Below are 26350 nucleotides of genomic sequence, written 5' to 3' on the forward strand. Positions count from 1 at the left end.
GGACAGGAGAGAGGAAGAAATACACTCACAACAACATCTACTACAGAATCAGCATCAGCGGCGTTAAAAACAATTCATGAGTTGAAAAACACGATTCAATAATAAGAGATACTAGACTTATCGTCGAAATGAGTTGATATTACAAAATACAAATCACAGAAACACAACGTTTTTTTGTTTTAATCATTTCATCAATTATTCTAATCAATAATAATAATAATAATAATCGTAGTAATAATAATAATAATAATAATAATAATAATAATAGTGGTAAATATTAATAAATGAATAAAATCAAAGATCACAGAAACAGAGAGTGGAGTTCGTCCACTAAATCACAGAGAACATTTTCATAAAAACTAAAACTGCTGCATCTCGGAAATCTCCTTCAAATTCCCCGATAAATTCTTCTAAGCGCAATTCTAGATTCGCCTCAAATCCACAGAGTCCGGTTCGACAAGTTTTTATATCAAGTGCTCATCATAATTTAACTAAAAATATTGCACCGTTTTATTATTCTTCATGAATTTTTGAACATATGTTTTTTTTTATCTTCTTCTGCTATTTTCTTTTTCTTTTCAAATATAATCTTCCGAGTAAAAATGCGTTCAGAGACCTATAATTCGAAGTTTTCAGTCGTCGCGCGTGCAGGCCCGCGCGTTATTTTCTATAAATAATTATTTACATTTTCATATCTTCATATCTATTCATTAGTAGGTAATTCCTATTATCACAATATAATCATCGATGAGGTATAACTTCTTAAATCTCAAATATGGCTGAATTTCATCGCCGCTTAATACGCGACGTTTTAGCCGATGTGAAGAGAATTGATTGATTTATTTACCAGACCAGTTTAAAAAATCTTCCATATAACAATAACGTTAAAGAGTGGTGGTCAGTTATTGGAACTTAATATTGAGCAAATAGATTTTTGTTTTTTGGTTAAAAAACGTTCGTTTCAGAACAGAACACGATACTTACTTATTCGGAGCCTCAACTACCCTCGTTTACTTTTCATAGATTATCGCTGAAAATTTTCATTTTAACAAAATTCAACCCGTACAATGCTTGTCTCTTGTTATAGTTTGTTCTCGCCGTTTAAACTAAGTCAAATAAAAGTTCTTTCCGGATTCCTTACAAATTATCTGAGACCCGAGGGGCATTTCGTAGACTTTTTTCCCCGGGTCATACGGACCGGTTTTACTGGTAAAATCTACAAAAGCGACTCCCCGGAATCACAGATACAGATGTATTACAATATAGCCTTACGATATTCACATCTCTTACGACATTTCGATATATTTCGCGAATAGTTCGTTGAATAATTAATCGTTTCTCTCGCGCGAAGGTTCATTTCGCAACCAGCGAACGTTCATCAATCAAGAGCAGAACGAACTCTTCACAGACGTCGAATCTCAATAGATACGTATCGCGTTTCATTAGTTGGTATTCTTAAGCCGTTTCGAATCGACGGTGTTTCGAGAAACGATCACCGACGCGAATTCGAAACCTTTTCATCGTCGATTACGGCACACAGATCAGTTTTGATTGAGACACTGCCTTTTAAATCATTTCGCCGGTAAATCGTCGATTTAACACACGTCGGTATTTGATACAGGATGGCGGATGACATTGCTTTCCTATTCAGGGGTGTTTAACACGTCGTCTCTCGCAGACACACACACACGCGCAGCGCTTCCTTTCTTTTCGCCTTCTACGCCTTTCCATTTCGAACTCAATCGTGAAACTCAAAAGAGATTTCTTAATCTTACCGAAGAACGCTTTAAGCAGTAGGTACAATGTCCTCAGAACATACAAGACTCGATTTTTTACAGTTCAAGCGATTAACTTCGCGGGCTACGAGATCCTCTGTTGTCAGTATCCCACGTATCTGAATTTGGTGGTGGTGGTAACCACTTGCCCGGGATACTGCTGAAATTGAGCCCCGAAATACCAAGTTCGATGTACACAAATCGTTTGTAACAGTTTGATATAATAGTGAGAGTACAATGAGAAATAACAGGTTTTTAAGCGAACTATTGGAGTTGTCAATCACAAATCATACTGCATTTTACGAAACCAGCGTCGTTTAACGAGATAACGAACTCAAGGATTAATATACGTTCATAACAGTGATATTACAATGTACACGTTCACCTACAATAATGGAACTACAAGTACAGTCGAACACATTTCAGTCGTCATCAGGTCTAAGTAGTGCAGGGCTGCCAACCGCTGAAAAAATCAGTAAACAAATTGAACTATTCCTCAGTAACATTTCATTGAAATGTGAAAGAAAATGTTCAAATCAATCAGTAATCCACAGTAAAACACCTTTCATATATCTGTACGAATCAATCAAATCGAATCAGTATTTCTGGTTACGAAATAGTAACTCATACTGAAAATCAGGGACAGTCGGCAGCTCTGGCACTGACATTATCGAAATCATCTCTACTTTTAGTCCTAATTTGCATGTAAGCATGTCATTTGACAATGTCATCAACATAATGATCGTCCCGACTACGACTTAGGCGAGTTAGACTGTATCTAGAACTTCACGGATTTCGATATTAGCGGTTTTCTTAGTTACAAAATCTAGCCGACAACTGATAAAAGGAGCTGCTGTTCTGTAAAACACAGCTCACATTTCGCTTCGTTCGTCATTTACATCGATATTTTCACTACATTGACAAGATGTTTACGAAGACCCGCGGATTTAACGAAGCTCCTTAAAACGTGCGCCGGTCACATTCTCTCCTTCGAGTTCAATACAAAAATAAACAGAATCTACAAAACTTGTAATAAACATCGGTTAGCGTAAGAATAACTGGCCAGGGTACAGTTTCATGAAAGAATTAAACTCGAATTTCTGGCTGAATTTTACTCCACGCATGTTTTCGTTGTCCGCAATCGAATCTACGGTTTAAGCTTAAACTTTTTCGACTGGAACCTGGTCGTTAGTTTTTGAGAATTGTAACTCGGGAAACTTCGTTAAATTCCGCTTTTAATTTTTTTCAATCGATGTCAATTTTGCATTTGTTTAACGATAACAATTATTGAATCCCGTGTTTTTTAATGATGTGCTTATTGTATTGATCAACATGAATGCCCAAAGTGTTTACCAGTGCTTCTTAGATAGTAAATCACGCTTTCAATCCCTTCGTTACTTCGTCTCATCCTGTCAACGCGTTTAAAAAAGAATATTTTGTTTAAATCTTCAGTTGAAAGTCGATTTTGAGTACGTATTGTTTTTTTAATTTTCAGTGTGCACTAATTGACCTACTACATCATCACACGCAAATGAAGCAAAGATCCTAAACGTTCCCGTAATCCAACCCGTTCCATCCCGTTATAGTTGGTTTTTTGTTTTCCTTCATCTTTGTACCCGTACCTCAAACCTCGAGAGGCTTTTTAACGAGCCCCTCTCCGCACCTGGTGAAGTGTATTCCGCATTCCATCCTGCCCCGCCCTGCCCATGGTGCCCAACCCTATATAAGCCCACCCGCTATTTTGATCTAGTTCCCGGGTGTATAATTAGTTATACATATATAACCCAATTTGTTTTTTAATGGTTGGCTAACCAATGAGCTCCTATGCAAAAGGGTTCCCCCCTTCCCTTAGCGGCGGTACCCTGCGAACACGTAGCAGCCTGTAGGCCCCGTACGATACAGGGTGCGTTTTGTAGCCCTTTTAGTTCCCCTTGGAGCTGAAAAATAGAAGAAAGAACATAGACTAGAGTTGTTTGACCTGTCATCAAAACATTTAAACAATATCTGCAGGACTGCCAACCTGCCAAGTTTTATCAGTACAAATTGAAATTTGTATATGAAAGAAATAGTTCAAATTAATCATTAATCAACAGTAAAACCCTCAGTAACATCTTTCATATTTCTGTGTGCATAAAAAAAGTCAAATCAGTATATTTCGTCAAAAAATAGTAACATATACTTTAGATGGAACAGTTGGCAGCTCTGTATCGAGTAGATACAGATCCACATCCAGTAGAGCACTACTCACCTTCAGTGGTGATTTCATACTGAATAATGAAGTGCTAAACGTTCCTTTAACGGAGGTGGAAACTGATCAGAGAATCTCTTCCAATCTTCTTCACCGACCTGATTCTTAAAACCATGTAAAATCTGTAATAAAATCAATCAATCAATCGATGACGACCAACGCAATCAGTCAATAAAATACACTCTTAAAAATCCCAATTGTTAAGAGCTCCTGATTAATGGAGCAGTCCCAATTGATATGAGCTCCCAATCAATGGAGTAATCCCGATTAATTTCAGCACCCGATCGATGGAGCAGTTCCAATTTATATCTGCTCCCAATTGATGGAGCATTCCTAATTGATGGAACAATAAGAACTTGAGCTGCCAATTGATGGAGCAGTCCCAATTAATGGAACAATAAGAATTTGAGCTCCCAATTGTTGGAGTAATTCAGGCGTACACGCATACATACACACGCTCAAACGTACCTTGTAGAACATTTCTTTAAGATCCTGTTTAGGGCAGACCCACGACGCGACGGCATCGCACCAGAATATAAAATCCTGTATAACGCCGTTAGGGTTCACGCCGATCATGTTACAAACACCTCGAAACGCGGAGTCTTTCTCTTCATTATCACGAATATTTCTCAGCGACATACACCTAAACATCACCACAAACCGCATATCATTAATCAAACCCTATCTCGTACTATATAAACATCTATATACGGTGAAACCTCATCAAGTCGTCATCGAATCGATCAAATTATTGAAGACGTCTCGATTTTTTAATCTCAATTCGTATTTCCAATTCAAGTTAGAACTAAGCGTAAAGCTAAACTTAGGTTGACTTACGACCCGGTTAGGTCATGTGACGCATTACTCGTCGCTGATTGGCTACGACACGATCTGATCGGGTCGTAGAAAATAGAACTTACGTTCTATCCTCTAGATTCGGCTTACGACAGGTCGGCGCGATCAATCCGTTGCGGTCGTAAGTTAACTTGCGTCGAAAAGGTTCCCGACGAAAAAATCACAGACCGTTCCGACGAGATGATCTGGGCCCAAAATTTCACAAAAAGGATTAGGGCTTAAATCGATTTGAGATAATTGATTGATTTCTTTTTGTGAAACTGGGCCCAGGTCGTACGTTGACCCGAGCTTAGCTTTAGCTGTCTTCTGGATCCGACTTCAGCATAACAATCGTCTCGACTAAGATGACGCAAGTGAGAGTTTCACTGTATACATACAGATAAACGTAATTTAACTCGAAGCAGTGAATTTTGACCGATGTCTTTTATCGGAATGAACTATAGCGGCACAACGACGCAGCTACTCATAACCGGACAACAATGCGAGTCCGCGCGTACGTTACAATCGAAATCGCTCTTATTTCTATTATCATCTCATATCAGACATAACGAGAAACAAGCCACAATTAGCTATAGATCGAAATCGACTACTCTCGAAGAATACCAACGATGTAAGCGGTCGTAGTCCGAGACGTAGAGACACATGCTACTGTTTAACATCGAAATAATCTAAATAATCATCGTGTTCAACACTAACAAGCATCTAGAAACTCTGCATTCGGTTATTCCACTATCATTAGTAAGAGGACTTCTTTTTTTACATAGATCGCACTTAAGACATTCGACTTCATAACTGCTTATATCAGAATAAGCGCATATGTATTCATAATCGCATTTTACAAATGGAATCGAAATTGAGATGATAATAATAATAATAATAATAATAATAATAATGATAGGATAATCTATCTTATCTTATGATCTTATATAAGTTTATTGACTGTTCGACTGTTATTGATTGTAGTTCGATTTTTCAAATTCATATTGATAATAATACTTTTGATAATATTTTTATCGATTAAAAAATTATAATCAATTAATCATAATTAATTAAAGAGTGAATGAAAAGAGAAATGAAAACGTTTACACACCATTGTCGGATAAACTGTTGCAACAGAGGGGCGACTTCTTGTGGACATACTAAACCAAGGCGACCGATTGTTATGGCTACGTTACCATGGTAACAAGACGAGACGGGGAGCAAATAATGGGAAGAAAAACAGAGAAAGACAACGAATCAACATAAACATGTACAGGCAATAAAAATAATCAATCAATAATCATCAATGAATATATTTATATATATATGAGTACAGTTCGTCGAAATGAGTCACGATCAATTAAAAAAAAAAAAACAACAACAACAACAATTAAACGCAACGTCACAAGTTCTAATAGTGTATATATGTCAGTCAGTGCGCGGGCTTTTATACCACTAACCTGCGACTGAGTACGAGCCTACTAACAGGAAGCCCTCATACCCAGACCAGTACAAACGTTACAAGCTTATTGACAGAGTACAAGCCCAATACGACAGGAAAGCCTCATACCCTGACCAGTGCAAGCCTACTGACGGGAAGCCCTCATACCCAGACCAGTACAAACGTTACAAGCTTGTTGACAGAGTACGAGCCCAATACGACAGGAAAGCCTCATACCCTGACCAGTGCAAGCCTACTGACGGGAAGCCCTCGCACCCAGACCAGTACAAAGACCAGTACACACTTAACAAGCTCATCGACAGAGTACAAGCCTTACGTAGCCTACTGACAAGATGCCTAGTGATACCATGACAGAGTACAAAGGCGCTCAAGGACAAAGCCAGCGACCTGACACAGATAAACGAACCATGTTACATAGAACAACGGTACAGATAACTAGCCCAGTGTCAGAATAGCTTCAGTCGTATGAGTGTGATAGTACACTAGCCCGTGCTGTCACCTACGTTTCAACCGATGCATTGTTGTTTTTTTTTCTCTATTACTCATTGTGACGTGTTGAAAAAGTCATGAATTTGCTTTATTAAATCATGTTCTTTTTTTTTTGTGCTCATTGCAGAAAACATCAGAATTACGCAATTAATTCACCACCGTACCGTGGAAAACAGAGAGTAACGTCGGCCGGATATTGAGAGGTCCGAAAACTTCGGTGAAGAATTGACGGTTTGACTGTAATCCACGGCCGTTGATTGAAAAAAGAACCTGACATTGACAATGGATATAAAGAATTTACCAAAATTCACCAGAATTTATGCAAATGAAACTAAAAACGATCTCAGTCTTTCATTACGAGCCAGTTTTACGATAACACTGTTTAATATTCAACCACAGTTCATTCAATTTTCAATGGTTTTAACTCCACCGAGCCCGACTGGGCTACACTTAGATCCAAAAGTTTTATTTCATAAATCTTAAGACTAATCTCAAGCTGTTGGATCGACTATAGAACCAATATGGTCCAAGACTGGTTTTAAGTATAAGCCACGACTACGGAACCACTATGGAACCCTTTAACACTGGTCTTAATCTGTTAGCATTGACTGTGAAACTAACCACAGATTCTGAGGTGTTTGACAGGGCCTAGACACAAAATGGATTCGGAACTGGTGTTCGTCAGGCTTTCAGGCGATGCAGCAAATGACTGTGTCTAGATAGAAACTCAATGGATCGAAACAGCTGAAAACTGTGAAATATTGAATATGAAGTGCTACCAAAACATTTAATACTAACACGTGCCTTCTCACAGGTGTCAGTTATAGTTGATATAGTTCACACATGTAGTGACATATACATCGTGAAAATCAATGAATGAATGAATTGAACAGTTAACTAATCGAACAGCTGTATACACAGTCAAACTGAGCTGACACAATGAAAGACTGGAAACAATTGAGAACCAATATTGTGTGTTTTACTACAAATTACTGAAATCTGGCAAAAATTCACAGCAAATCCTACGAAAATGAGCTCGAAATCGTATATCTATATCGAAAAATCTGCCACAGGATCCCTACAGTTCAGTTATTCCTTGATACATATAAGTTTTCAAGTACCTTTAAAGGAGAAAATCAAAAATTTCGAAGAAACTGTATCACTTTCATAGGCCTACCGATTACAGTAGACTCACCCTAAATCTGTACTGTTCTCGGTCAACCATTTATTTGAAGGTTTTGTAATCTACACTAGCTAAACTTGGTGTCTAATTTGGTAACCTCTTAATTGGGTAAAATAAATCTACATCTAAAATATATCCATTTAGGTCTAATGTACAACTACAATCTAGACAAACATTTCTAATGGCCTATCACAGGATTCAAGGAGTTTTGGGCATTATTTTCAAATAAAGGAGTTTCAAGCACTTGAAAAGCATTTTCCATTTTGAAGTTTCAGTTTTTTAAGGAATCAAGGAGTCGTAGGGACCCTGTGCAAATTATCACAATTTTCATTGACGATGAAGCTAGGAGCCGCACCAGTTCTACAGTTGACCGTCAGGTCTGACATCGAGCGTTAAAATCTACTCATTTCCGATGGTTGACTCGAATCCAAACCCGGAAACAACTGTAGAACCGGATCGCCGAATTTCACCTCGAACAACGGCCAGCAACTGCAACCTGTATTCAAATCCTAGTCATAAAACAGCAAACACATTCTTCTATAGACAACATGCCATCAGCCGTTTAAAAACCAAAAACTCAAAAATCAATCTTCGTATAATCGTGACGTTCAGAAAATGAAGTGCAAAGCGAACACGTATTTTCATAGAGAAAGAGAGAGACATGAGGGGGTTTTACTCCATATACCGGCGCATATCGTACGTATATATATATTTATATACCTATATATATATACCTATATGTATACACACATATATATATATATATATATATATATACATATTGTTATATATCTAACTTCTAATAAAATCTCCAATCAAGAAACGTATGTACTAACCGTGACAAAACAATCAAATCAAAGAATGTGTTTACTGATAATAATCAATATCGAATCAGTGGTTGATGGAATAAAGTGTCGAAGTATCGTGTCATTGCTTTGATTTAGTCAGTTGCAACCATATGTTGTTGATTATGGAGCGCTCACATCGACGGATATGACCGTAACTGAGTACTATCAGTTACTCAAAAGTAGAACATGGGCAACTGGCTGGAACTGGAGATCGTCGTCGCTTACCACTCGTAAGCTAGTCTTATCGACACATTCAAGCAACTGATTGTATCCAGCCAGTTCCTCCAATACTGAAAACTGCCTTGCAACTTTAGTTGTCACCAGTTACTTCGTCGATGTACGCTAGGCTTAATTGAGTTACCCATCCCCCCCCCCCGAGTCAAATCATATCTGAGCTCAGTTGAACTGGGAACTCGATTTCACAATTACCAATAAACCGAGATTCAACATATTTCAGTTGTTTGAGCGAGAAATTATCTGGAATTCGCCCATCACAAAATCTCCCTAACAAAAGTGAATTTCAGGTAAAGCTTAAGTTCGACATTATTTCAACCACTGTTTCATCGGTGACAATAAATAATCATCGACATAATAAACTACAATGCTGATTGCGTAAGAGTAGCGGCAGTGAAATACGCACCTGTATTTTCGAGTAACGTTTTCGGCGTGTTCGGTTTATTGATTATTTCTATAAGATGTCCGAGCACCATCGATACGTAGGGTTTCATCTCAGCGCTTGCTACGTTCGTCTCGCCGCTGTTCTGTTGAGATATGTCACTGATTCCTGCAAAAATATGCGAAACAAATAGTCTTCAATTTATGGCACTGCAGTTTTTACTCGATTCTCTTAAAACATCAACGTATATGAAATATGATGAAGGTGAATTTCTTAACTGTTTCATGAGCAGAAACACTGGGAGCCGATTCTTAAGTACTAAGTTAAAATTAGATTCAAATTAGAGTTAAAATTAGTCATTTTCAATGTTTTTAACATCATCATCTGTCAGCTGCAGTGCAAGCGACCACATGTCTCCACCAGCTGTCCCGTTCTTGGGCCACTATCTCTTCTCGGCACCTCCGAGGAGACCCTGGGCGTAACCCAGAAGGCCCTACTCATTGTTTCCAACGAGATGGTACAAATAGGCAGAAGCGTCGTGCTGGTTCTTCTGGTATGCACAGGTGGCCTATGAAGGTTATCTGCTGTTTGGCGACATGCTCTATCAGAGGTCTCGAGCCAGTGTCTCTTATAGATTGTAGCATTTGACACATGGTCACTCCTTTTATTTAATGCCAGCATGATGCAATAAAATGATGTTGCAAAGGCATTTTTCTGATCGGACCTTAAATGTTTTAACACTAAATGTCTTAACACTAAAGCCAAATTCAATCAAAAACAAGTTTGAAGTTTACATTTCTGTAACAAACCTTCTTCTGGTAGAATTGTATTAAATATAAACCAGAATGGGGGCTCGTCATAGATTTCTATTCTCCTTTTATAAAAAACCTTCAGAATGGTCGTTTTTAACGCAAACCGAAGTAAAGCAAGGAGGAGTCAATGCTGATTGATCAGCTGCGTTCATACGTACCCATCTGTATTGAAATTTCTCCTATAGCCCACGTAGCGTTGTTACAAACCGATATATATTCCGGGTTCAGATTCGCTCCGAGAATCGGCATGAAATCCCCTGAAAATAAAAATAACAGAATCAGACATTTTAAAAATCGGAAGCTTCACGAAATAGACAGTGGTTCTGATATTAACCTATATACGGTTTGACGTGTTGGAAACAAGCTTTCGTTAAATCTCCCAATAAAGCGAACGAACTTTGTCGAACTTCTGGCATCGGATCCTGAAAAATATTCACAAATATTTACATCTGAAATCAGTGTTCTCCGTACGCGAGAATTCATTGTTAATTCATCTCTTCCCCAATAAATGCAAAATTTTCACTGAATTTCCATGTAATCTTCTATTTTTGGCAGGGGCAGCAGATTTTTAAAAAGGGGTGGCTGAATTTCAGAGGGGTGGATGTAAAAATGAAAGGGCTCTGAAACCTGTTGTGGAGAACAATGGAAATGGCCCTGATATTTTGATTTAACAATGATCTTATGGTCACATACCTGCATACACTGGTACAGCAATTTCAGTATGTTACTATTAGCGACTAAGCTTTCTATATGATGTTCTAAACCCTCCGCAAGTCCGCTCAGCAAATCCAGAGCTACGATCATGAAATCCTTATCGGGGGCGTCATATTGCTCAGGGTTAGATAAACACGCCTGGAAAATGATAGTGTAAATGCTAAAACAAAACTGATACCTTGTTTTTCATTTCAGCTCAGCTCAGCTTAAAAGGTGACCGGGCTAGTCGTCTATATACCCTGTAAATTACTATTTTTAAAATCACCATCATGCTAACCATAACAGACCCGGCAGTTATAGAAATGAACCTATAACAAGTTGCATTGCAGTGTAAAACACAAGTGACCCGGCCGATTAGGAGCAAAGCATAATTTTTCAAGCCCAATTTTTTGGAATCTACTTACAAAATCCAATTCTTTCCTCGATTCACTTATCGACACGCGATACTTACGAAATTTTGTTGCAACGTCTGTTCTACCAATGAAACACATCTCTTATAAACCGGTTCGCAGTACGGTAAAAATCCTGATTGAAGAGCAGTGGCTACACTCGATAAACACTACAATACAACGACAAGAATTGAATCAATTAACGCAGTCAAATATGTATGACATAGATGGAAACCTTTGGATTTCATGCACAATCTAGCAATCTGAACATATTTCCCCGACTAATTCCTGATTTTTAACTTTTTTTTCTTAAAAAATAAAATTCCCAAACATTTTTAAGAAAAGAAAATTCCCTGGCTTTTCCCTGGTTTCCAGGCGGCCGCCGTGAATACAAAAATGCATCATCGAAACTGACAGTTGAATTGAAAATCAATGGTAGCGATTAGAATTGAAGTTCTAAGAGAATATAACAAGTGGTCTGATCTAAATGCAAGTTTGGACCAGTTTCAACGGAAGCGAGTTCCTGTGGAATAACATATAATTACCTCAAGTAACGGAAACAAATCTTTATCCTCGTCTTTTAGCACATTCCATTTATCGATCAAAGGCGGCATCAGTAAGTTTATATACTCCTACAAGGTAGGTAATAAATCCAGTATTAAACACATCAGGGTATCAGTAGTCAAGGCCCAGTTGCACAGTCGTGACTAAAGTCCAAAAGTGGTCTTAAATCTTAAGACTGGTCTTTAGTTGTTAGATTGGCTATAGAAATAAGTTGGTCTTATACTGGTCTTAAGTCTAAGCTATGACTATGTAACCGGCCCCAGGAGTCTTAAACCGATAGTTAAAAGTCATACTTACCGGTTTATTCAAATGATGACCGACCGAGTCAGCTAGAGTCCCGATAGCGTCGTACAGTATCAACAAATTTTTATGCTGAAAAGTTCAAATATTCATAAATAATTCATAACTCAAAAATTACATTTACTTCTAGCAATAGAATCGCACCACATAACCGCTTATTTTGAATTTTCATTCACCATTAACGTTTCGACCAGTCAGTCCCAGCCATTATCAGGCGGAATAAGAAAACATACAAGAAATAGAACATGGGCAAGGGGTCAGGTGAATATGTTACTTCTGTTTGCTTGTAAAATTGACTTGGCATCTGAAGATTCAATACGGATAAATAAGGAATTTGAAAATCCTGTGGTTTACTAAACTGACTGTAAGTATTATAATACAAGTAGAACTCGCTTGATTCGGATCACCTGGGACTGGAAAATTTTGTCGGAATGAAAAGAAATCTGAATTATGTGCTCTCATTTGAATAGACCTAGTGGAGACTGGAATTTTAGTCTGAAAGAAAGTGAAAATTCCGAATAAAACCCATCCGATCTGTAAAATAGTAATACTGGGCCCGGTTTCATAGACCGAGTATCAAAGTTATCCCAAGGGGTAAATCCTCAATCTGCGTGACAACCACCATAGTTACATCGAGAAACCATGGTTATAACAGACAAATATCAATATGTTCCCAGGGACTATTTTTCTTCCACATCTATGAAACCCACCCCTGCAGTCTAAAGAACTGGTCCGGGGTTCGAAGCCTCAACTGCTTAAACCGTTACCTGATATTTGTTAAATGCAAACACTAGCGTCTCTAGTATGAATCCGAGATACGGTACGAGTTCGGTACAAGCTTCTTCTTCTAGCGTCGCAAACGCTGAGCAGGCGGCTTCTTGAACCTTTTTATTACTGTCCAAAACCCTTTTTAATAACTACAATAAAGAACGCAGAAAAACACGATCTCAGTGAAAATGTAAGCTTAGAAATATTCCAAGGCCTGATTTCATAGGCCGGGTATTCAAGTTACCCCTCTAGGGGGGTAAACCTGCAACCTGAAAGTCAACCATGATAATGAGAAACTACGGTTATAATAGACGAATTTCCAAACTTTCCCCAGGATTTTTGTCCTCACATCTATCTCGACCTGTTTATTACTGTTGGTAAAACTCATTTCAATGACTACAACAAAGGCACCAAAACCATGACTGAAAAACTGTGAACTCGGGTATATTGTAACTCTAGCTGGAAGTTATTGTCACAAACCGACTTCTGAAAGAATCGCGTAATGATTCAAACAGAATGGGACTCGTTTTCCTTTACTCCTAATAGATAAAAAACTTCGACAAGAATACGATAAATTCATGTTGAAGAAAGCAAAAAGGAGACATTCAAATTCAGTTAGAGTCAAGTTGTCACATTACTGATATTTTTTCTCTTTTTGAAACCCAATTTTTATTTCTAATTCAATTAACTAAGCATATGTCATCATTTGGATAAGTCGTCACATTATTGAAGTTGTCTCAACTTTGAGCCCAAATTTGTATTTTCAATTATATTTACAAGTGAAAGACTTCATTTGAATAAGTCATAGACATTTTTTCACAACTACGACTTAAGCAACTATAATAATTTTCGATTAATCATCATTTAGATAGGAATAATTCGAAATGTTTTTACCTCTTTCATGAGCGGTCGTAAGAATAATTCGTGAGGTTGACCGACAACCCAATGAGCGTATCTACTGAGAGTCCAACATGTTATAGAACGCACGAGAGCTTTCTTATCGGCTAAACACGAAATCAGGTACGGCACCAACTCCGGCAGGTGAGGAACCATTCCAGTCATACATCCTACAGTTAGAACAGTTACGTCACAGCTTAAAAGTAACCACTTCACCTGATCAGGGGATACAACCTCATCAGATGAGGGGATATCACGTCACCTGATGGGGGGGATATCATGTCACTTGATGAGAGGATATAACCTCACCCGATGAGGGGACATTACCTCGCTTGTTGAGGGGACATCACCTCATCAGTTGAGGTGATCTATCATCAGGTGAGGTGATGAGAAGATATAACCTCACCTGATGAGGTGACATCACCTCATCAGATGAGGGGATCATCTCAACTGATGACAGATCACCTCGACTGACGAGGGGATATCACCTCACCTGCTGATAGATCACCTCAACTGATGAGGAGAAACCTCACGCGATGAGGGTTTATCACTTCAAATCATATGTGTATATTTTCATCGCTTTTTTAAGTATTTGCACTTGAATCAAACCAGTTGACGTTTACCGTACCTTCAGCGATGGCGCCGAGCACCAGGATACCGGACTCTTTGATCTCCCATTCCTGATGAAATAAAGTCTCTTTCAGTATTGGTAGTAGAGTGGGTAACAGTTCTTCTCGGAATACGTTCGCTAAAACGTCCAGCGCAGCAGCTGAACACTTCCCTGTAAACAAATACGATCAACAATCAGCACGAATTGGAATTTTTAAGAATTCGATGAATGAGACAGGAAAGGAAACGGCGAACTTACTTAAATTCCAATCCGATAAAGTATCGTCATCGTCTAAACCGTCATCAGACATGTCATCATCCTATCAATCATACAGATTAATCATAATCAGATTTATACCTAGGTGATATCACCGGGGAGGCTTATCCCTCTGTATCAACCCCCTACCCTCCAATACCCGCAGACAGTTTACCGATTGAGATGTCTGCTTCGCTTTCGAAAGAAAATCGGATTTAAAGAATTCTCTTTGGTCTGGAAGCAAAATTTCATTTACTCCTATTGAATAATCAACATGTTACTTATAACAAGCTGAAGTAGAATCTAGGAGTTGGAACAATGAGGGGAGGGGGAGGAAGGGCGACAGGGTGGCTGGTAGGGAGCGAGGAAGAGGGAGGCAGGTAGGAGGGGATTACTTACATCTCCTTCTTCCGTATGTTTTAAGCTATGAGTTTTGGAATAATGGAATCGTGGTTTGATGTCCGATTCTTTATCAGGTACAGATTCATCTTCTTCTACATCTCCCTGAAAAATAGAAATCAGCAAATTCATGACGCTATTTTTCAAGGAAAGATTCTCACGTTGTATGAGTGTGGTATTTATTGAGTACAGGTGTTACAATAGTAGAGAAGTAGGAAACTTAACCATTCAAATGGCACACGCCACACGCCGTGTGCCTCACAGGTGCACCGAGGCACACGTGACCCTTAACCTTTCACATTCATCGTTTCTAACAGCGTCTATTTTCAAAGCCATTAATGTTTGGACGTTAAATGTCAATTCGATAAGATATGATAAAGTCGCTCATTTCAAAATAGTTACGGGTTCAAAGTATAATCATTCACCTGTACTGAATTAACAGTTACAGTTCACTCCGACTTTCAATGAATGAATATTCTTTCGGAGGGGGGAACGCTTTAAATATCACTTCTGCATTCACCGCAGTATATGTAAACTATCTATAATTAGGTGGTGTATGTTACTGTTATATGATCATTGATATTTCAGGGAGGTTCAGTTATTTATATCATATACACACACATTAAATACTAAACCATTTAATAACACATCTTGTATTTATGTATAACACAATGTAAAATACTGTTTCACAGTATTCTTCTTTTCAACACGTCATATTTTTTTAAGAAATGTATTATCCACCATTGTAGGCCTTTACAAATATTGTTACACAATATCATTCGGATTCTCTACGTTTCAACCAGTAGCTTTAAAACTCAATATATTCATTCATATTGATTAACATGATTAGTTTTGCCTTTACACATATAATGTGGTTCTGGTTTCACGGTTTTGAGATACATTGAACTCCACTGAGTCAATATTGGTTCAGTGTCAATTGCGTCGATATCAACTTGACGCGTGACTGTAGAACTGACAGTGACAGAGTTTGTATCAAGCGCTGTTTGTTTGTTTTGTTCAATGAAAAATACTTCAAGGCTACCCTTACTGGTGGAAGCGATATTAGCAAGTTTATTACGAAACTCTTGAAGATGACTATTAGAATACAGTGGAAACATTTGGACTCTATTTCGATCATGATAATCCTGATTACTGCGCAGGGATTTCACAAATGATGTGTAACAAGATTATTCAGTATTTCAAGTTCACCATCTTAAATCATTCAATTTTGAGATTTTATTAAAGAGCACCACATTCAAAATATCATTAAATCAATAAGGTAAGAGTAAGATTAAAACCACAAGCTGGGATGGAAAGAAAAAGCCAATCTAAGCGGTAGAAACGCTGTTGAATACTTTTTAATGAAAAACCATCCATCAAAAACTATCATCAATAATTAATAACGCGACCAGTTTTTCTAACGTACCTTGAGTAAAATAATATCAATCTCAGAATATTTCATGCCTCGTACGAGCACAGGGATCAGTCGTTCGATATACGGCGTCAGGACTTCTTTACAGATCGGCTGGTCGGCGAGCGCCACCCAGAACTCGCAGGCTTCTAACGACACGGTATCATCGGAGTCCTGGGTACGAACTAACATATACTGTGAATAGAGAAATCAATTCATTAGTTCTACAAACATGGTTCAAATATTCTATAATTAGATTGAACTCTTGATATCTTTCCACCAATTTACAAATTCCCTGATGTAGGGGTCCGGGCCACAAAGCGCACAGCCATTGGCTTGCTGTGGTGTGTCATTGTGTCAAAATGTATAGAATATTGTATATCGCTTGTATTTATATCATAATTGATACGATGAAAATAAAATTCAATCATTCATTCAGTTTTCCCTGATTTTTTCCACGTTATAACACGAAATTCCCCGAGTGAATCAAAGAGAAATTTCTAGGTTTAAAATGCTACAATTCATTCATTTTTCATTATATCATGTATTGATAAAGAAATGCACGGTCAATCACATTATCCTAATTCCCTGAGTTTGCCGGGGTTTATTTTTGTGCAAAATTTGTCGAATTCCTTAGCTTTCCAGGTTAGTTGCCACCCCGCATATATTCCTACACTATGGAGAAATTCAATAAGCTTCAATCAGTTGAAGTTAGAACTGATGTGATCGAAATTACATTATCAGTAACTAGTTTGTACAGTTAAGAGGAAATAGAGTAAGTCCGTGCAATATTTATTCAACAGTTAAGTGGCATTGTATTGAACCCAGCTGACAAGTTACTGACAACATATTAGCAATCCCAGTCAGTTGGGATCGTACTGCTAGATATGCGGAGACCATATACCAGTTTCATGAGTTCACCGATTTGACCAGTAGTTAGTTTTCACTCTACAGCGGAACCTTGTTTATACGAATTTTGAGGGCGAAAGTTGAACTGTCGTATGGAAACAAGTTACGTATTATCCAAAGCTTCGTTGATACGAATATCTTAGCCGGGACATGCTGGAAATCATCGCAATAAACCGGGTTTCGTCTTTAACTGAATCGTATCAACGAGGTTCAACTGTATCTGCAAAATACAGTCGACTCTGCTCATGTCGGATCTTGCCGTGGGTCCAATCAATTGCGGGGCAGACGGAACAAGAATTGACCGAGCTCGAAGTAGTCAGCTATTATTCGTATGAAATTTCCCATGAAATAACCCATCTTGCCATGTTGAAACAAATATTGAAATGCTTTGTAAACCGGTACAATGTGCCAAAATTCTGAAAGCGTACAATGTTTTCTAGTTGAAAATAACAATTCAGAAGCGTAACATGAAATTTAGTGATTCATTGAAATAAAAGTTTCTTATCTGGAATTGCCCAATATTGTGTGGCTAGGCTTGTGATTATGTGTAAGCAATTGACTATTAAAGGGCTAAACAGAGTCTAGGGCTCGCGATGATCTGAGGCAATGGACCTGGGCTTAAAAAGCGGTCTACCGTACCATAAAAATATTCATTTTGAATCTTGACATTTCTGATGCACGTACCTCAATAATGTTATTTATATGCGGTATCAATCTATCCATTCGCACTTCGACTAACATGACTAGAGCTCTACATACATTCTTCCTTACGTCGGGATCTTCATCGGACGCCAGGAAAAACAGATTCTAATATCAAACGAAAAACATATTATGAATAATTCATACTTCGATTATGCAAACATTCGTCGCTTGAGTTTATCTGGTAAAGCGATCTGCAAAAACCGACGAAAATCTGAATCGGGCATAATCTGACTAGATTTTCAGAAACCCAACGAGGGAAATACCACGCAATACGCCATTCTTAATAGAGACGAATAAAAGGCTTAAGACAATGGAATATTCATGGTCGACAGCTCGGTGAAGGGATGGTTGACAGTTCAGTGAAGGCAAGGGATGGTTGACAGCTCTACGATCTTAATATTCAATATTGGATATCATAGGCTAGATGGGGAAACCTAATGGTCGACTCTCAAAGGCCTACAGACAGGTTTAAATGCAGCAGTTGCGATTAGATAATTGATCGATCAACTAGATATCAGTGATCAGTGATTACAGGTTGAAACAGTTGATTATTACTAGGAAGGCTTATTATCCGCTATCTGCTATCCGCAACAAGCAGTATCACGATACAACAATTCTCAATGTGTTTGATACACCTGAGGATATACACGCACAGTGTTATCTTTAGCTTTCAATACAACACAATAAATAATTCTCAACTCGCTGCTGCTGCTGCTGCTGCTGATTCTCTGCAGGGCAAAATAGAAATCAATATTTGAAGTATTGGAATGATATAAGACCGAACCGCTTTCATGATGAGCAAGAGAGAGAGAAAGAGAGAGAGGGTGAAGTAGAGGAGACAGGGTGAGAGGAGAAAGAGGAGAGAGTGAGAAAGGTTATAGATCAGAAAATCCGTGTGGGGAAAAAACCCGTCAATTCACAGCCATCATCGCGCTGTATGACAAGGTGTCGCGTAGAAGTAATCAGGTTTAGAGGAGAGAGAGAGAGAAGGGGAATGAGGACAGACAGCTGAATAACTGACCGAGTGAAATAGCGATTACTTACATCAATAAATGAATCTATATGTAACATCAATGCTTGAGTTCTACTGATTATAAACTGATTCACGCAAGCTATAGCGTGTGACCTGTAAGAAAAAAATACAGAAAGACATGTTAAAATTAATGAAACATTTAACACGTATACACGGCTGCCAACCTCTGATAAGTGCTGTCAAAAACAAATTACATTTCTCTCCAGTAACATTTCCTTGAGATGTGAAAAAAATTTTCAAATTATAAGGGGGTAATCAATAATCAACAGTAAGACCCTCGGTAACATCATATTTCTGTATGAATCAAACAAATCAAATCAGTAATTTATGTTATAAAATAGTAACAAATACTGAAAATCAGGAAGTCGCCAGCTCTGCATGTAGAGAATTATACGACCAAGTTCTACGGTTCTCTAATAAAAGATTTTACTCTGAACTTAAATAAACTATCAATTTAAACCAGAGAATCGATGAACTGCGGAACTGAATTCGTATCTTTTTTTTTAGTAATTGTTCAGGTTTGGATAATGTGTATGGAGTTAAATATGTATGAACTCATAGCACTGGGAACGAATGAGGAACTGACTGCCCTCGAGAGATTCGAGCATTTCCCGTCAAATATTTTCGATCAATTAGAATGAATCGTTCATCTCGAATTAACACCAGTCAGTACGAAAACTGTTTCAGTAATGTTTCGCAAGAACGATTTAAATTCTGGCGTCCGAGTAGAACAGCTCGGTAGGAACGAATTCCACCCGGAGAGGGTAACGAAGAACCTATAAATGTTTTATCAGACTTCTGCGACGCGTGATGAATAATGAACTGTTTGTTGCAGCGGAAAATAATCGAGCATCAAATAAGAGAGAGATAGGAGAATCACACAGAGGAAGTGATTGCGGCGCTGTCACTGCTGCTGCTGCTGCTGCTAGATAGAACGAATGCTCGTTGAGGAGAAAGTATTGATTGAACACGCCGCTGCGTGCAAGCGTCTGCCCGTGCGTGTGTAGACCGCGCCGCGTTATAATAAAATCAACGTTTATCGAACCACTCAATATCAATATCGATATCGATTCTATGAATATCAAATAGCGCGGACAAACATTCGGGGACGTTCTCGAGAGAAGTGCGCAACGTTTTATATTGAAAATACTAATTAACGACTCGTTCATTTCAATCATGTGATATTCACAGTCGACGCACGACGATCGAAAACGTACTCTCGAGTGCGTGTCGTGTAAAGATAACATTTACTCTAACAGTAAGAATAAAAATTCAGGGTTTCCAGTGGTAATGTTAGGATAAAAAGAAGTAGTAAGAAGGACTTGTTCGTCAATCTTAGACCCAACAGGAAGCATTTCTAAACTGAGAAAGAAGTACTTTCCAGTAAAATAAGATAGACACTTATCAAATGTCGATCACGAGATAGCAGTTGATTTGACTTTTCGATTTGTGACTGGTGGATGAAGGGGTGATTTTCAAGAAAAATTGCTGTTAGATAGTCACCCTCGGGCAAATAATACTGCATGAAGTACAGAATGAATTTCCAAATATTTCCCAGATGAGTAGAAATGAGTTGAAATTCCCGATGTTTCGGCACCGTACCGGGAATTGTACCGGGAATTGTACAAAATTCCAATATTTTCACCGAAATCCCAGAACTGTGGGAACCATGCTGCTATGATATAGTCTTAACATTGAATTTCAAATCATCAACTCAAGGAAACATCTATGACCGTTTTTTTGTGGAATAACATATCAAATGATGTGTCTCTAGGAGTGTGGTATGTAGACTTCTCCGGTCTCTTTATAAAAATATGAATCTCGAAATTGTCCATACCTCTACCCATATACCCTTTATATTACCAACCTAGAACAGGCAATGTAGGCCCATTCAAAGTAAATAAGTGCCAATTATCAATACTATGGACAAAGTGTTTTCATAAAGTTTGATATTGAATGTGTAGCAAGTCATTTAATTAGGTCTGTAGCCTAAAACTCAAATTAGGACAATTTTATTTACCATTTTCCAAAACATGTAAGAACCCTGATCATATGATTCTAATCCGAACATAGGCTCAAATGCCAAGATGAGAAAGTTTTGGAGACAGTGAGTCTGGTCTGAGCATTATCCTTAAGTAAGAGAGATGGGTAAATCATAGTTCTAATTGTGTAATTGCCACTGACCTGATTTTTGGACTGCTGTGTTTGAAGAACTGTAAGAATTTCGGGATTAAAACGTTCAAAGGTCGATTCATCGCGTCGGAATCGAGGGCTTCGTACGAATCTTCGCAGATTTTTTGCAACGCTCCGAAAGCGCCCTGAAAAACAAATACGAATAACATCGATACGAGAAATAAGGATTATTGATTTATGGTCGGTAAGGGTGGCCACTTTTATCAAAAGATACAGACGGAAACTGTTTGATTTTTACACGCAATCCAGCAATCTCGACCAACTTCCCTGCTTTTTTAATATAAGAGAGAATCCCTCAATGATATGAAAGACTAAGTTCGAAAATATTTTCTAGAGCTAGTGGTTCAATCTATGTTTTGACTATATTCTAATAGGCATCTTCAGGAATATCATTGTGGGATTCTCTCTATTATTATTATCCACAACACGGATATAGTGTTTTGTCAGGATGGTGTTCCCTGATTTCCAGGTATAGGGGCCTATGACTTTTCTATCGGTTCTTTATTAGTCATGGTTTATGCTTTAACTAAACACTAGTAACCATTTCAGTTTTAGCTAAATCTTACAACTAGAGGCAAGCCTTAAGATTTTAAGACCACTAGGATTTAAGTCTCAGCTATTGACCAGACCCAGGAAGGAATGAAATAATCAAAATAATAATCTTTCTTTTCAATTCAGTTTTTTAGTTCCATTGTAAACTTCACGGTTCAGTGATGAGATAAAAATCTTAACATTTCAAGGCCGTATTTAGCAGGTGGGCTGTTGCCCCCCTAGAAATTTTGGAAAAGTGCCCTTCTTGCAAATATCGTGGTTATACCTTTAGAACTGCCCTTTTTGGGTTTCTATGCACCTTAAAATTTAAGTGATAGGTACATCCCCGCATTCGAGAGGGCATCTAAATTTTTCTGGACTCTAGGACAAAATTTCACTGATTTCCTGGTACTCAGGGCAGATTATGCTGTATAGGGAAGATTTGACAGTTTGATTGGACGCAGTGAATGAATATGCTATGAATAAATGAACCATTGCCGCCGTGCCTGGTGGCGCGGGAGATTGAGCTGAGAGGTGAGAGGGTTGTTTAAACGAGCTATACCAGAGAGGCAAACTCGTCAAGACTGGAAACCATGGCAACGTCGTCGGACACGAAGAGCTGAAACGATATCGAGTTGTCCGGCTGAACGCGTTAATCGCATATTATTGCCGAAATATCCACGTTTTTAAGGTATCAACAATACAACACCGGTTACCGATAGCGACCGATCAGCTCGTTATCGCTGAGACGCCGACTGCGAAACAATCAAAATTAACGCTAATTAGCAATTAGTAGCTGAACGAGACAACGCCATATCAAACGCGGCAATTACCAAAACAATCATTCATTAACGACAAACTGAACTAGAGCTGATTTTAGTAATGAGTGGAATGAATAATTAGAATCACACGGCAGCAGTGACAGCAGCAATAGCAGCCAGACACTGATACAGCGGATTAACATACACAGAGGATTAGCGAACTGAGTTAATCCTCTCAGGAATTCAAACACTGAACTATATATCAACTGTCAGTTAAAGGCAACAACCGATTTAACGGGTTTCAAATATTGTCACAAAAATTCAGTAGTTGCAACCTAATACCAGAACTCCTGATCCCAGAAACCAGAACTGGTGGTCGACTCAGTCGGCTTTGGATTGTTTAAACCCTATAAACATCATCCAGTGTTCTCCACAACAGGTTAAAGAGGGGCTGCCACCACTTTTATTTCTAAATCCACCCTTTATAAAATATCTTCTGCCCCTACCAGAGTGGATGTCAATATTCTATCACTGCTGATATTCCTTTAAAATATATTGATGTGTGCAAAAACTCTAGAGATTAAACCAAAATTGAACTTAAATTTTCTGTATTTTGAGGGGATCGAAAGCCTTGTCACTTTAGCAGCGACAATGTCATAAATGAATGCAGGCCCCTTTAGAATTCCAGGACATGGAGATCACTGTCATCCAAAACACTGACAGACAAGATAACGATGACGCAGGATCATCATCATCAATATCACGGACGGATGTTGGCCTGGTAAAAACCTAGGGCCAGTTGCTCAAAAGAGTTGGTTAAGAGTTAACCAGTGGATAGTTGACATAGTGATAATTTAAAGTTCATTGTTAATGTTACTATGGTATTTATCCGCTGGTTTTCTTTATCCAACTTTTGAGCAACCGGCCCCTTCTGGTGAAAAGATCATCACAGGTCATAAGTCAAATTGCTGTGAAACTGCGATGATGATTTTGTGTTGAGGACTTAACTAAATGACGACTTATACTTTAGTAAATTGAGTTAAATTGATAAATACAAATTGGAACTCAAAAATTGAGGACTTCAGTAATAAGGCGACTGGGCTGTACAGTGAAATATGGAAGTTAATCTTACCTCGCAGACATTATAATCCTCGGAATCTAAATACTGGCATAACTGTGGCAATAATTCCGGCCAATTGTGTAATTCACCTTTCGCGGCGATCGTCGTAAGTAAAATACCGATTGTAGCACGGATCAGAGGAGACGGATCGCCTATACTGTTTAAACATTCGATTTTGATAAAGTCTGTAACCTCGGCCGGGAATTTCTCGTAATGGGCGCGCACGTTGTTTTTTAATATCAGTCCACTCAATGACCTAGTCGGTTCATCTAAAAATAATCATTGTCATTCGTTATCGTTCACCACCTTATACAAAATATAAGAGCATGGAATCGTCAAGGTAGGCTACCATAAAACATAAACCGTGGAACTTGGTCCAGTAGGATCCTGAACTGTGGAACTGGGTCCAGAACTGTGGAACTGGATCCTGAATAGTGTAACTGGATCAGTGGACTGCAGAACTGGGTCTAGGACTGTGGATCTGATTCCTGAACTGTGGAACTGGATCCTGAACTGTGGAACCGAGTCCTGAACTGTGTCCCGGGTCCAGTCTCACGAAAAAGTTTAAGCGGTTAAGTTTGAATTGTTCTCCTCATTGAAAACAGGAAGTTAACAATAGCAGTGACACCCAAGATTTTAGTTAAACTTTTTCATGAAACTGGGACCTGGTTCCCATTCGATGGTTGGTAATCAGAATAACAAACTCTGCACAAACACTGTTGACGTTAAGTTTTCTTACCTTCTGATGTTAACTTGGTGAGCACAAAAATCAGATAATTGTTAAAATCTGGATAAGTATTCAATTGTTCCAATTTCTAGTGACATCCAGTCAAGGGCATTAATAACAAATTCAATAATTCAGTTATACATGCAAGATTTAGCGTTGGCGTCTGAACGCCTGTTAAGTTTTTCCTATGCTCACAGTTCGTCTACTAAAAGACGTTTCAATAAATTTTATAGTGTCACACTCGATGTAGTAGTAGGATATTATCAATGTTATATATCACAATTGAATGTCATATAAAACAAACTTAGTTAGTAGGCCTATTTCAGGGGCGGATCCTGAGGGGGATGTCGGGGTGTCCGGACCCCCTTAACTTTGAAGTGCCCTCAAAACTGTCACCCCAAAATTTTTTTGATCACGGTTTTCTACCTACAATATTTTCTAACGCGTGAAATGACCGAAAGCAACCCCAAAAATATTGTAGAAGTATCCGGAGTATGTGGTGTTTTGTAAAAAGTGCCCTTTTTTCTCATAGGACACCTCCCCCCATGGAAAATCGTAGATCCGCCCCTGTATTTTCTGGTGTCTGTGACATGTGGAGCCAAAACCAGGGCTGCAAACCTATGAAAAGTGCTATCAGTAACAAATTGAAATTTTTTTCAGTAACATCTCATTGAATTAGGAAAGAAAATGTTCAATTAATCAGTAATCAACATTTATACCATCAGTAACATCTTTCATATCTCTGTACGCATCGAACAAATCTAATCAGTATTTCTCGTCATGAAATAGTAACAATTACTGAAAATCAGTAACGGTTGGCAGCTCTGCAAAACATATCAGTCACAAGACATTTCCTTTTTCTGATTTATCAATGAGTAACCACTCCTGACTTCATCGTATTAAGCTATCAATTGATGGTGACAAACTACTGATTAGCATCATATTCTTAAACTTATTCACATCCTCCACAAATTACAATCACACCTTCATTCATCCACCACAACGGCAGCAGCATGTTTCTCAGACACATTTCCCCCTCCCGGCCTCCCCAGGTAAATGCTCAATAAAATCTGAACAATTCAATCCGTCATTAATAGCAGTTTACAAACTGATAAGGCCTAACAGAGATTTAAGAGCACATTTTGGAGAAATCAATGATGTGAAGTGAATGACCGGAGATACACACACACGGCCCGGGGTCGGAGACAACACGGGAAAAAGAAAGAAAATGGAGGCAGAGAAAAAAAATGTTCTTATTAATTGCATGTTTATCTGAAATGAATCTGGTTATTTGGTTTGAATAAAAAGATACTTGTTGTACGGCTCTTTGAGTAGCAGTATCAGGAGACTGAGACTCCTTTAATAGCTGTAATATCTGACCTAAACCGCTTTCATCGGGCTGCCACGCCATTTTCATCGCGGACACTACTTCCATTCGCTCATGCTCGGAGTAGTTCGGAATCTTTCGGGATTGTTCGGATTATCTCGGGTTTGTTCGGATTCGCTCGGGCATGTTCGGCTAGGGGATGCGGGTTTCGCCGGGCTTGTTCCGATTTTGCGGAATGTCTGCCAGTCAATTAGAATGATAGCTATCGTATATATGATTAATTCTCTTATTTCAAATTCACAGGTTTACATAATCCACATGTGGTAAAGCGCATAAGTATAGATGGCAGCACCTGCTTGTAAATTATGCTCAGCCTTGCGGGCGGGTTCCGAGCGCCGGGACTCAACATGGTGAAAACTTAACACAGATGTCATTCTAACACAAGCGCCACAATTTATTTTCTATGAAATATA

The 26350-nt window shown here is 38.5% G+C and overlaps 1 protein-coding gene across 1 annotated transcript; it reads right to left on the bottom strand.

Annotated features, from left to right (window-relative positions):
* Positions 1-272: 272 nt before the first annotated feature.
* On the bottom strand, positions 273-25985 carry LOC141898308 (transportin-1-like). The gene is made up of 23 exons (XM_074784151.1): positions 25863-25985; positions 24563-24638; positions 23836-24092; positions 21403-21536; positions 19230-19311; positions 18168-18290; positions 16590-16769; positions 15164-15268; positions 14768-14828; positions 14528-14680; positions 13897-14069; positions 13002-13151; positions 12232-12306; positions 11916-12002; positions 11433-11540; positions 10961-11119; positions 10602-10689; positions 10426-10524; positions 9480-9623; positions 5969-6044; positions 4492-4666; positions 4024-4145; positions 273-3712 (listed from the first exon to the last, which is right to left on the bottom strand). The coding sequence occupies exons 1-22, from the start codon at positions 25983-25985 to the stop codon at positions 4038-4040; spliced, it is 2736 nt and encodes a 911-aa protein (XP_074640252.1). The 3' UTR covers positions 273-3712; positions 4024-4037.
* Positions 25986-26350: the final 365 nt, after the last annotated feature.

Source organism: Tubulanus polymorphus, chromosome 2 (assembly GCF_964204645.1).
Source record: "Tubulanus polymorphus chromosome 2, tnTubPoly1.2, whole genome shotgun sequence".
Taxonomy (NCBI): Eukaryota; Metazoa; Nemertea; class Palaeonemertea; order Tubulaniformes; family Tubulanidae; genus Tubulanus; species Tubulanus polymorphus.

Excerpts from the sequence above, each read along its gene's own strand:
- LOC141898308 (XM_074784151.1), bottom strand. The coding sequence starts at position 25,985 with ATGGAAGTAGTGTCCGCGATGAAAATGGCGTGGCAGCCCGATGAAAGC. Across the intron at positions 13,152-13,896 it reads TACGACCGCTCATGAAAGAG|TTATTAAAAAGGGTTTTGGA; the intron begins GTAAAAACATTT and ends TCTTTATTGTAG. Across the intron at positions 9,624-10,425 it reads AGAAATTTCAATACAGATGG|GAATCAGTGACATATCTCAA; the intron begins GTACGTATGAAC and ends ATATTTTTGCAG.